At 32.1% G+C, this 14,420-nt stretch overlaps 1 protein-coding gene across 1 annotated transcript; it reads left to right on the top strand.

Annotated features, from left to right (window-relative positions):
- Nucleotides 1-231: 231 nt before the first annotated feature.
- Nucleotides 232-4,377, top strand: LOC141713374 (large ribosomal subunit protein eL20z-like). The gene is made up of 4 exons (XM_074516759.1): nt 232-548; nt 999-1,074; nt 2,067-2,181; nt 4,071-4,377. Exons 1-4 carry the CDS (start codon nt 347-349, stop codon nt 4,122-4,124), a joined length of 447 nt encoding a protein of 148 aa, XP_074372860.1. The 5' UTR covers nt 232-346; the 3' UTR covers nt 4,125-4,377.
- Nucleotides 4,378-14,420: the final 10,043 nt, after the last annotated feature.

The raw sequence follows: 14,420 nt of genomic DNA, 5'->3' as shown, positions 1-14,420 counted from the left end.
TGGAAGCTAAACAAGTTCAAATGTGTGATCAACTCACGAAAGTGCAGAATTCAATGATTAAAATTTTGTACGAGATAAAAATTTTCATGACCTCCGTCATTTGAAAAAAAAAATATGCCATCAATTAATTGTGAAGTCTAAACAACTGTACTCCTCCACGTGGACGGCTTGAATTAGGTGGATGAAGATGAGACACAAACACATCATTTAAGTACGACTAAACACACACAACATAAATCTCTCTCTATCATCACTTCATCAACGACCCTGTCGTTTACTTCTTTACAATTGTCTTAATTTTCATCAACAAAATAACCCCACAAATCATAAACACAAATTGTCAGGTATGGGTGAAGGAAAGGGAAGCAGTGGATATCAACACCACCACGATGAACAACCACCGCCGCCGCAGTACGGGACATTTCAAGGAGTAGCTAACTATCCTCCGCCGCAGCCGGCGATGGGGTTTCCCCACCCTGTTCCACCGCCTGGTGCCTCCGGTGAACAACAACACTACTATGCTCATGGCTACCAAGCTGCTGTTCCAGGTATTAAACTTTTAATTCGATATTTTAACTTTATTTATTTTATTCGAATTTTATGATATTTAATTGATCATGAATTATTGTTAGTCAAGTCAAAGTTTAGTCTTTTCTGTATGGCATAAAGGTGCTAAAGTTGAGATTTTTATATGGATCAGATCTTGGTTGATGTTAAAGATCAATGCTTTAGTATTATATGGATCCGATTTTTATATGTTTTGATTTTTAGAATCTGAAAATTTGGATGAGACGTGGGTGTGATCATATTTGTACAATGATTTGTGTGGATGGGAAGTGTACATAAATTTTTGCTCCCGAATCTAAATTCTTTGACTTGCGAGCAGATGAAGTACTTTGAAATGTTCTTTCGAATAAATATCAATTTTTTTTGGGATAATGGGTTGACGATTCTTTTTATTGAATTTCAATGCCCCCGCCATATGATTTGTTTTCTAGGTTATGCAGTTGTTGAAGGAAGGCCAATGAGAGAGCCTCGTCTTCCTTGCTGTGGTATTGGATGTGCGTGGTTCCTGTAAGTTGACTTTTTCCTTGAGAGCAAATTTTTCTGCTGTATATTGTCTAGTTTCAAAATTGTCTTTTTCAAATCTAAGTTTCTATGGAGAAGTTCTATGGTGACTTTGATGCTTACAAAGGTTAAGATATTTACAAAGGTTAGATAGCATATGTTACGGGGGATCATCACACTTGAGATATTTACTCTCCTAAATATGAAATGTAATTATAATATTACATCACTTTTACCTTATATTCAAGCTCTACCAAGCTACTCATAAGTCAACTAAGCTACAGCCGAAAAATAGATTACCTTCTCTTTATCAGCAACCTTTCAATCTTTTTCAAGGTTGATGTGTCACGCTTCTTGCCTAAATTGTCATTTAATTCGGAAGTTAATATTCCTCAGTAGAGAATTACCTGTCACCTCATTTGAATGCCGCCTGAAGGACATATAGAATTCACTAATATAGGGTACATAATCCTTTTCATTCTTTTCGAAGTAGTAAGATATCACAAACAAATTAAAAGTTCCTAGAGAGGACTGTAGTCTATAGTCAATTTAGTGTTTTAATGTTAATGAAAACACTAAATTGACTACATTTGGGGACGGGGGCTAGGCACGCATTTTAACTCTCCTTTAAAGTATAGTTCCAAGAATAATTTTTAAATTTTTTTCTTCTAAATAAAAATGTGATGTTTAAAGTTTAATACATAAAAAGAAAAATTCAAAAATAAATTGTGGAAGTATACTTTATATTCACCTTAAAATGCGTGTCGAGCATTGAGAAAAAACTGTATACAATTGAATGGGATGGAGGAGTATCTAATATTCAAAATCTTGTACAAAATTCTGTAAATTGGATTATCGGAACACAGGTTATCCCATGATCCATCAGTTTTATAGTATAGATGTTCTTGTAGAAGCCGGTGTGATGGTTTTTTGTTAAGATTTTAATTTATTATCTGTAGTATTAATATTTGAATCATGGAGACTTGTGTCTTTTGAAGGTTCATAATTGGCTTCTTTCTTGCTGCTATCCCTTGGTATTTTGGTGCATTTGTTCTGCTCTGCGCCAGATATGACCACCGAGAGAAACCAGGATATGTTGCTTGCACAATAGCTGTAAGTAGTATGAACTCAGATCAGTTGCATGAGTGATGAGCAGAATTCTTTCACCTTTCTACTAATTTTATTTTTTGTCAGAAAATGATGTTACGTCTTCCTAAATCCTGCCACTTCCAGGGCAACACTTTAACTGTACTATGTGCATTTTGTACTTTGTGATATTTCCTGCGTTATTAGTATTACTCATGTACAGTCGATAATTTTGATACGACTTCTGGTGCTTAAATTACTAACAAAGGACATAGCCTACATTTGTCCAATACACTAGTATATAAATGCTTGACCTTTATATCCCCATAGATAGTTCCCTATTTCTCCTTTTTTTGCTCCTTATATATATAATTTGTGAGTTCCATTTGAAGAGAATAAAATGTTATATTGGATCTTTGTGTTTACTATGCAAGAATGTATGTTACTATCCTTCCTTACATCCATTAATACGACACAACCTAAAATATATGTTCAAAGAATCCAAATATATGGTGGGTAAATTAACTGGATCCGTTTATGGTTCAAGCAAGCTTCTTGTCGATGGTATTTAAGTTTTATCGAGTATCGCATCCTATTATTTGGAGGCAAATATAAAGGATCAATGTGTGTATTTTCTTGGTTTTATATGTCAATGGCATCTTGCTAGCACGAATGCTATAAAGATGTTATATGATAGCAAGAAATAATTGTCAGAACATTTTGAGAGATCTTGGTGATGGTTTTGTTGTCTTAAAATCTAAATGTACTGCGATCGATCTAGGGGTATATTAGGATTGTCATAAACGATTTAGATTGATAAACTTCTCAGAAGCCATACAAGATACTCCTGTCGCACAATGCTCTAGAAATATCAAAAATTAAAAGAAGTGCATAAGATTTATTACGCTTTGGCTGCGGGGAGTCTTAAGTATGTAAGCATGTGGATATTGGTTTGGTGCTTTATTGTTTGCATATAGTGCATATATCGTTTAAGACCTGTCCAGGCCTGCTACAAACACACACACATACACATATATATAGGCTGCCATCAGATTATATAAACTGAAATGGATCCTATAATTAATAAAAACACACACAACTAGGTGATATTTGAGAGATCACCCACTCTCCACGCTATCGCACTTGGATCTTATTTCTTGATGCCTAGAAACATGTAAATGGCTTCCTATTATAATCCCAACATCAACTCTTATATTATCAGTTCCACCAAATATTCCATTTCAAATCCATAATTGATGCACAAATCATTTATTCTAATTAATCATTTATTCTAATTATGTAGCTGATAAGATCGTAAGATGTTATATGTGTTTGACTCGTCCTTCCCATCTCCATTGTTTCTCCTCTAATCTTCACACTTTCTTCTTTTTTTCCATTGCATTCCATTCCATGCTCCCCATGCAAACGGAGGGTAAGTATTTTTGTGATGGAAATATGCAAAAAACCAAGCGGGGGTATGAAATATGTAAGGAGAACAAAGTCTACGTGCTTACTTGAGGTATTTTGTTTGATTTAGGTGAATGTCGGGGACAAATATAAATTTATTATCATTCTATGTTGATGTCTTAGTTTGTCAAGCAATTATATGGTGTAATTGCATGCACCATAATACGTAGCATGTGTGAGGCATCCTACCTTGAACTTTGCTGTGAAATTCTGTTATTGGTTGCTTGTTAAACATGACAAATTAATTGACGTTTTGTGTCTGTTACCCTCAGTTTAAGCTCTCAGATCAAGGACAAACCTGTTGAACTTTTTTCTGTACTGGGAGCTATGCATTTTACCTCTTAAAATTTCTTCTTGCTGGAAAAAGTTGTATTTACATTTTCATTTACCCACCTGACGTTGTATAGATACATTAGACTATATGCATTTACCCCTGCTTGTGTTTGCAGGCCGTTCTTGCTGCTTTTGCTACCATATTTGGTCTGACATCAGATAGCTGGTGATTGATGCATATCTGCGGACAGCAAGCTTCCTGTAAAGTTGTTATTACAGATATTTGTTTGGAGTTGTAAAATCGTTTTTATATCTGTCCATGTACAAAAATTCAAATGTTATGTTATTACATTCAGACTGAATCGGGAACTACTTTGCTTTTCATGTGTAATTTATCGAAGTCATAGATAAATCATTGTAATTTGTTAATGTTTATTAACCCTAAAGGTTTCTTGGAGCATAATATACAAATCATATCCCATATCCCAAGGTTGTACTTTCAATTTTAATTCGCTTAAATGTACAGGTTGGCCGTTGATTCATGTTTTTATGGCTTCAATTTCAAATTGCTCTTCATCTTTAAATGTAAAAACTCTGGCAGAAATGTCCTCGGTGGTAAAATTAAATTATCAACAACAAATTATAATCCATTAGCAATGGACACTAATGGACATCTATGATCTGTCATCTAAAGACTAAAAGAGACCTGTTAAAATTAAAAAGGAAAAACAAAAAAATACCCCTGTTCATTTCTATATATTTTCTTTTTTGAAATATTTTTTTCAATTCTATACATTTCAAAACATACAAAAAATAGTTAAAATTTTATAATATAAAAATTAACTATACCTCCACTACACTAACTTTATATATTAAATATTGATTGATACTATCACTTTACCCACTTTTCTTACTTTTTCTCCCCACATTTCATTTTTTCTTAATCTCAGTGCCTAAATCAAACGTATAGTTTTTAATGGGACGGAGGGAGTAACTTTTACTATCTTACCAAAAAAGAGAGTAACACACCTCGTATTTCATACATGTACTATTTCTACATACAATCATCCAACAAATACAGGTAGTAAAAATAAAAAATATTGATTAAAAATTTCAACAATTATTTAATAATAATTTTGTACTTGTGCACTTTATAATAAAAATAAAACTTACCAATCGTTAAGATTAAAATTAAAAATAATTTTAGACATTCTAAAGATAATATATATATATATATATATAAACAAAATCAAAATAATAAATCAATGAAATTAATAATCCAATAATATATATTTTACACATGATGATAAATAAAATGAAATATAGTACTGAAAAGGTTTAAAATATACAAATAAAAAAGATAACAATAAAATATAAAGAAAAACCCATTAAATTGATTCAAACTGACCGGATTAAAACAAACAAAATGTATCCAGTCATCCAATCCACTCTATATTCGGTTAGATTTATAGAGAATATATTATTGTAATTATATATATATACATGTACGACAGATTTAAAAAGAATAAGAACACTAAAAAGGAGTGTTAAACTCCAAATAATAAATCTGTCCAAAAAATGTTAATATAGGCCGGGTGAAATAGAGCTCTCACACATATTGGCAATTGAGAACCCATTGGATCGGCACAGTTACAAAACCAAAAAATTGATGTAAAAATAGTTTGTTTTTGTTTGTCCACAACAGAAGGCACTAATGAGAAGGTAACCCCTAATTTCATCCACTATTTAAAAAGTATACTAGGGGCCTGCAACAAAGTACAAAACATCTATGGGCTAAGGGACTTATCCACCTCCTTTTTTAAGTGGGCCTATCCTATTTCACTACACAAAGTATACCCGTTTGTACCTTGCAATGTATTATAAATTAGAAAAATTATCAAAAAAATTATTTTTTTTAAATATTTTTGTAATTTTATTATAGAATCAACAAATACTAAGCAGATTTGTAAGTAGTTGAATCAATTTTTTGGTTGGATGAGGTTGCATGTATCGCAGAAACTCGTCGAAAGTTGCATCTAGTTAATTCCGGTTATAAAAAAACCGTATTTTTGTAAATAAAATTTTGAAAATTAGTATTTTTGTAAATAAAATTTTTTTTTCGTTTTTTTTAAAATGACAATATTTTTGCAAAAATAATTTAAGACTTGGGGTATTTTTCAAAAAAGACCCTATAAAATATATAAAATCTATAAATATTTTCTCGCTAAAAATATCAATCATATTTGATTATAACCTTATAAATTACAATAAATATTAAAGTAAAATAAATTGTTTACTAATTTTGGTTTAGAAAACAAAATTAGTGCTTAGACGATCAAACATATTAACATTTCTCAATATTAATATTACATTAATACTTGTGATTGGCAAAACTTAAATCTTAGTTTCTTAGCTTAATAATTTCAAAGACTGCTTTAGCTTGATAGCCCGGCCATGTTAAATTCGTTAGGCTAATTATATATAAGATATAATTATTGTTTTTGTTTTAAGCATGTTCAGTTTCCTATTCAATACTTCCTCCGTTCCTTTCAATTGTTTACATTTTTTAGAGAGCATCTGACACACATTTTAAGGTGCATATAAAGTATAGTTATGTAACTTATTTTTACAATTTTGTTTTTCTGAATAAAAATTAAAACATTCAACTTTTATTCAGAAAAAGAAAATTATAAAAATAAGTTACATAACTATAATTTTTATGCACCTTAAAATACGTGTCGGACACTTCGTCAGAAATGTAAACAATTGGAAGGGACTGAGGGAGTATTTTTTATTCGAACTAATAATAATGTGCTTGGGTATTTTGTTAGAAAGTTCCAAATTAGTTTTATTCAAAGTATAATTACAAAAAATGGTTATTTCTCAAAATTAAATGAATTTATACCCCAGTTTTTACGGGTAATAATACGCAGTTCTAAATTTAATAAAAGAATTCCACTTTATATCATTTAATAAATTTTTAACTAATTTTTTTAAATACTCCTATCCATAAAACAATAGAAAATTGAAATTAATGATTAAATTGTTTTACTTAATAGCCAACAAAGTGTTATTGCAGTGCTAGAGTTCTTTTCGCTATTGTGTGTAAATGAGCAAATATAAAAATTATTTTACTTAACATTAAGTTAGAGGTACCGAAAAAATAAATTTAATGAACATTTTAGTTAATTAAAGTTTGAATTTCGAATCGAATATTGGAGTAATTAATTACCCCTTAACAAGTACGGAGTATGGGTGTAAATAAGTTATAATATTCGTAACTCATCTTGAAAAATATTCGAATTCGACTCGATTACTGAGCTCAAGATCAAACTATTGATATTCTTTACCGACCCGAACTTATATATTACTACCTCCGTCCTAATTTATCTGTCATGTTTGACTTTTTGTGATCAAATTGACTCAACTTTGACCGTAAATTAAATATCAATATTTCATTATTTTGAAAAACCGAAGAATACATATTAAGGTAGATTACGTATACTTTCTAATGATATAATTTTTATAATTTTTTTCGATTATATACTATATGAAATTTTCAGTCAAAATTTGGTCAATTTAACCGCAAAAAGTCAAACATGACAGATAAATTGGGACGGAAGAAATATTATTATTATTATTTAAAGGGCACCGTTTATGTTTAGTAATTAAAAATATATCATAATACATATACAGAAAAAACTATATAATTTAAATAGTCAAATGTATAAATTAAAATATTTTCTAAGTTATTATTATAAGTACACACATTTTGCAACTTAAAATCGAGAACGACTTTGAACCCGACTGTAATCTAAGACAAACGAGGCCTACTAATAACGACGCGTCAGACATAAAAGCTGGATCTGAGATCTGACAATAGTTATTTATGCATTTGCGGGGGGAGAATGAATAGCGACTCCAGACAGCCTGTCAATCTATATATTCCAGCTTTACCTTATATTGCAAGTCATGTGCTCGCCTCCTCTTACATTCCACAGAATGGAGAGTGTATGTTCCCACTGATACGTGTAGTACTCAATCGTTCAACTAAAATTTGCAAATAGCAATTTCGAGATGTCAACTACTGTCTGTGGCGCGGATACATGAATTATTTTTAGGAGGTTCAAAATTTTTGACTTAATTATGAATACTTTTGTTAATAAGAATTTAATTTTTGCCAATACAAATTTCATTATATCAACCAAAATTTATAGTCTAGTGTAAATAATTTCGACTACATTCTCCATTTTTTTAGAAATAATACACTATATTTTTCATGTAAAAAGACACTACATTTCCAAGAATAAAATTTGAAAAAGTGCATACATGTAATGGACCAATTTGACAAGAATAAATGGGATAGGTTCGCAATTTACATGCACAAGAATAATTAGCAACTACAGGGGTAAAAATCAAACTGAAATTAAGAGGATGCTGCTGAGTGCTGATAACATAAAAAGGAGCAACCAGAAAAAGTAGAGTAAAAATTGCTCTGTGTACATATATTTAGCACTTGCTAAAATACTGCAGTTTATAATTTAGACCACATAAATTATATGAGATATTAGACCACATAAAATACTGCAGTTTATAATTTAGCACTTGCTATATTATATTTAACAAATATTTAAAATATGTGTCCCGCTGTGAGTTCTCCGTAATCCCATTAATTTTTTGAGGGGTAAATCTGACTTATAATATTTTAACGAATATGTAACGTATGTATAAAGTGCGTTAACCCCGTTTTGTTCCCAATCTCAATTTCCAACCCTAATTTCATAATTCATCATTGGCCACAACTCAAAATGGATGAAAAAATATCTGCCTGTGATGATTTACTCGATCTGATGTGTGACTGTAATCAACTTAGCATGGTAAAGATCCATTGGTATGGAGAGAATGCTGGGAGCAGGTTCCGTGAGTGTGAGGAAGAGGAATATGGATATAATATGTGAATTGACCCACCACTTGGTCTGCGTACTGTAGTAGTCATCGAGGAGCTGCAGGATAGGACTGTTGAGTCGGCACACAAGTACAGGCATATGATTGATCGTTTAGTTGAAAAGCATCAAGCACATATGACTGCAATGAAGAGGAAGCAAGAGATGACAGTGATTGTAATGTTTCTGTTATTCTCATGCATAATGAATATAGTGCTCCATATTGTGGGTGAGAACACCGAGGTTCCAGTGGCTGAATCTGATTTTGAAGCAGAGTAGAGAAGCGAAATGTTTGTTTCAAATACGGAACTGTTGAACAGTTTGTTTTAAATAGCTCTGTTGTTATTTAGGTGTTGGTTGTTTTATCATCTTTTGGTGTAATTTTCGATTTGGATGGTGCTTCTACTAGTAATGCAATGTTCGACTTTTGTGTAATAGTTTAATTCTACCGTTTGTTTAAAGTTCATATATCATAAAGTACCTTTAATTACTAAACTTAACAAATTGTAAGGACAAACTATGACATTGTAAGATGCGTACTTGATAAAACATTACCATAAGGTCAACTAGTTTGAAGGCCATACAAAATAACTTAAATAATTAGACGACATCCCCAAACCAGGAGTCTAATACCTACAATAGCCCGACTTTTTCGGATCATTAAATCTAAACCAAAACTAATATAAAATTCAATTTACTAATCCAAACGTCTATTACAAAAATGACTATTACAAAAGCGCAACTAAAAGCGGAAGTCCAAAAGTCAATATACTCTGATATTAAGTCCTCGAACTCCAATGCTATCCAACTCAAATCTTAGGTGAAACCTGAAATTGTAAGTAATGAGCTATACAACCCAACAAGATATCAATCGATCCAATTAGTAGGCCAAGTAACTTATACACATATAACAAATAACAATAATCTATATGATACGATATACAAAACAAACACTTTCGATAAACTTTTACATTCTTATTCGATGCAGGCAATACTGATAATCATATAACAACAATATTTCAAAATACATGATCTATGCCACGACCACTACAACCAGGTGATAATGGTCCTATATTTTCATAAAATTGTCACTACAATCCGGTGACTACGGTCCTAAGTTCTTATTCGATATTTTCACAAACCATGGCATAAATCAGAGATCCAAAATTATTATCTAGACACAACACATATACAATAATACGTATACTGTAACACATAAAACTTTCAAATATATCATCACTTAGCTCAAATTTATAATCATATATACACATGTAACACATAATTTAGAAAACTTTAGTTAAATCGATTGAAAACTTACCTCAAAACCTGACCAGATCCGAATATAGCCTTTTGGACCCTTTATATGATATTTTCTTGGAAAACACAAATCACAAAGCTTCCGAAAAGTCCAAGATCAACGAATTCTGACATACAATGAATTTTCTATGAATTTTACAAGGCTGCTGATTTTATGAATTAAAGCCCTACGAATTTTAATATTAAAGATGAGGCAAATGAATATGATGTATTTACAACGTTACAAAACCCTACTTCTTAACCTGGAAGTTATCCATATTATAGTCTGATCCAAATTCTAGGCCTAATAGTATAATTCAATTTTAATATCCTAACCATTATCAAATTTAATTCTTTTTTATTCTATTATTCTTATTATTATTCTAAAAATTACGGGATATTACAATACCTCACTGAAGGAGACACAAAATACCAACAACATATCAATTTCGAGTGCCACAATATACCAATAACAATTCTACTAATATGAGACAAAAGTTCAAATTTTCCAAACTGGATGTTTCCTGAGCTCAGCTTTCATTTCCCTCCTTGCTTGAATATCCTTATTGGTTGTTGCTTGCACTCCTCCTGATCCTCCTGTAGTAGTACTTGTTAGGTCCCGAATTATCGTAGAGGGGGGGGGGGTTGAATACGATAATCACTAAATTAATAAATTCTTTCGAATCTTTTGCGGATATAAAATTTAGTGTCTGGTTAGTGGTTCCGTGTTCTTGAGGTGAATAGTGTTTGGAACAATAAAACGAGGAACACAAGATATTCGGGGAGATATATATTCATATATAAATCCGCGAGGGTGTTGCTACACTCCGGTAAATAAATTAACCGGCTACAATCTAAGAACAACAAAGTTCCTAGATTCTACAAAGATCAACTAATTAAATCCTATACATTGATTTAGCTTTTGTTTGTCTAAGAATTTAATTACCGGGTAACGATTATAATGCCCCTATGAATATATAAGATTTAAACCGGGCATTATAACGTTACTCCAGTGATAAGTTAAACGAATATACAATTAACTTGAGTTTCTCTGAAAATCTTTGCTGCTATTTTTACCAGCTCTCTTGGGAGAGAAGATGAACAAAATAAAATCCAATAGTTGAATGAATCTGCTGCTGTAGTGTAGACTGTATATCAATTAGAATGTGTGGCTGAAATTGAACCACACAAATAATTGATTGTACAATAAAGTAGTTCTGAGAGTTAGTTGCGTCCCCAGGGAACCTTCTATCATTTACTTGTGCACACAGAGGGAGTAATTTGGCACTTAGTTTATTTTACACCAAAAAGTTACTTGCGACCAGGAGGGGTTTATTTTGACTTAGCTTATTTTGCATGTCTCCTATTACCTGCTACTAAGTACAATACACGTACTTAGTTTTTTTGTTTCTTTAGCAAGGTTTACTTGCGACCCCTGTACAAGTCATGTACCTGTACTTAGTTCCTTTTATAACCAAACTAACACGACCGCTTTGTTTCCATATTCCTTTTTCTTTCTTGTTTTTGTTTTTGGTTTTCTTTTTTTTTCTTTTTGTTTTCTCTTTTTTTGTTTTGTTTTGTTTTTCTTTTTCTTTTCTTTTTCTTTTCTTTTTCTTTTATTTTTCTTTTAGTTTAAATTGTAACTTAAATATAACTTATATAAATAAACTAATTTAGATTTATAAAATAAACTTATTTAAAGTTCATAAAATAAATCATTTTAAGTTTATTATATAAATTATATTAAAGTCCATTAAATAAATTTATTTAATTTGACAATTAAACTTTGAACTAGGCCAATCCCTCGAGCTGTATAGCTGTATACCCCGCGCACCTCTTCTCGTACTTTAACAGATAAACGTTCAATCCAAGTAAGTTCCTCAACTTAACAATTCTTATAAAAATAATACTCAGATTCCTTTCACGAGCTGTTGACGCCTAGTGCAACTGGTCTGGTTCATAGACGACTAACTCCAATTCAGGTCTTCGTATTATAGCCTTGATTATATTGTTAAGCTTGCAACAACTTTATCGCTTCGGACACTGACTTTCAAAAAAAAAATGTACTTTCACTGAAATCCTTTCTGGTACTTTAGACAACGTCTTCATTGCTACTACAATCTTGAATACTTCATTTACTGTTCTTCACCGACGCTTGAATATATAAATAAACTTCTTTCAGTGAGTATAACTTCAAGACGACATTTGTCTTCTTTAACCTCTGTCTATACCCCGTCTTCAATTCTCCAGATTCCTATGCTTCGAACACTGTCTATCTTCAATCAATGCCAATACACTAAAATCTTCTAGTTCACTTATACACTGAATCTTCATCATTTCTGAAACCCTGAAAGTCTTTAACCTTTATTCTTCACTGAGGTATGATCATATTAATGAACTTCTTTCAGTGACCTGTAAACAGACTTCAATCTTTCTTCTAATCTTTTGATTCTTTGTATTTGTACTGTCTTCATTTCTTCTGATTTCTTGTGTAGTCATTGTATTATTAACCTGTCCTGTTCCAGTGTTTGTTCTCGTGTTAAGTTATCACGTAACTGTTCATACAGCTACACAATCTCACCAACAATCTCCCCCTATTTGATTGTTAAACCTAAAAACAAATTAAATAGAGAGGATAACTCAACTAACAACTTGGAAAAAGTAAAGTACCAGGGCTTGTAAATAATGCTATTGGTTTTCTGGATCAAATACTGCATTTCAGATTTCTTGAGTAACTAAAATGAAAGATGCTTGTTCCTCTAGCACTGAACTGATCTTCAAGTAGTTTCATCTTCATTTCCTTGGTTCTTTAAATCTCTGCTAGATAATATTTCTCAGTCTTGAAGTAATCATCAACAACTTCTTTTGTACAACCACATTTCCTATTGAGAAGCGCATATCTCTCTTGCTTCTCCCCTATGAGAATCAACTGCTTAAAGGAGATCACCTTCATTTACCACCTCTCCCGTACAATAAGATCCGCAGATAAAAACCAATGGTACTCGCCTTTTGGAAAACAGATTCTCCCCTTATGAAGAATAGTGATGAACCAAACCACTTCTTCTGAAAACTAGGAAATCACCTCCGTGTTTACCACCTCTCCCATAAAATAGGATCCGTAGTTATAAAAAAACAATGGTGTGATATGATGTACATGTGCTTTACCTTTTTCTTCATGCCTGCTATTTCTCCCCCTTAGTTGATGAATCCTACAAACTATTATTTAAGCTTTTATCTCCCCCTTAGAGAAGGAATGTATGCTATTGTCTGAAGGAGTTCTCATATTTTATTTGTTTGGAAAAGAAATAACAAGTTATAGTTTGATCAACCATGTCCCTTTAAATGCTGCAAAAATGACTTCACCGTTGATCATCCTGTTAACCATCATTCCCAACTTCTTATACCTCCCAACTGTGAAATTATTGTTAGGTCCCGAACTTATTCGGTCCTGAAGTATACTAATCCAATCTGTAAATGTTAGGTCCTTAAAAGTTAGGTTCCAATCATAAACAAATTCGAGACCCGAAGTATCAAGAACCATGTTTAGGGATAGGAAATGGGATATGGTGTTTCTCTTTCTTTCCCACTATGAGTGTGTGATTCTGTTTCGTGTACCTCACAAGTGTTTCACTCTTCTCTCCACTCGTGTTTACACTCATTCTCACAAGTGTATCACTCCTCTCATAGCTCCAAAATTCAGCTATACCTACAAGGAAAATCACCTTAGCCATCCTTAAGGAGGTCACAGGTGGTGCAATGAGAGTTCACAAATTCCCATCCTTGTTAGACTTGTCAGATGAATCCGAGTCATAATATACAAGTTTCTAGTTCCCCTTTTAGGGTTCCAGATTTGAACTATGGGAATGTAAATAGTGATCCAAAGAATTTCGCATAAAGATCAAAGTTTCCTTCTAATGTTTGTGAAGATATTTCCTTGTGACTCATCAGGTAAATCTGAATCATCGTCAACAAGTTGCCGATCTGCACCTATGTCAGACCCACTATTCGCAGATGCATCCAGGGGATTTAAGCCTGGGAAGGTAGACACTAACCACTGACATATGGCTATTGGATCAGTATCCTCTCCTAACACCTGTAAAGGCAATTGGTCTATTAAGGAACCTTGAACAATCGAATTTGACCTTAAAATGGTCAAAACTATTTTTTTCGTCAACTCTTCCTTTATGTGTGTAACCTAACCTTGTGCATCAAGAGTTGTTTATGTTTGAAGTGGTGATAGTACATCGGATACCTTGGACGACAGACAAATTTTAATAGACGCACCAT

Source organism: Apium graveolens, chromosome 3 (genome assembly GCF_009905375.1).
Source record: "Apium graveolens cultivar Ventura chromosome 3, ASM990537v1, whole genome shotgun sequence".
Taxonomy (NCBI): Eukaryota; Viridiplantae; Streptophyta; class Magnoliopsida; order Apiales; family Apiaceae; genus Apium; species Apium graveolens.
This window is presented reverse-complemented; position numbering and strand designations above follow the sequence as displayed.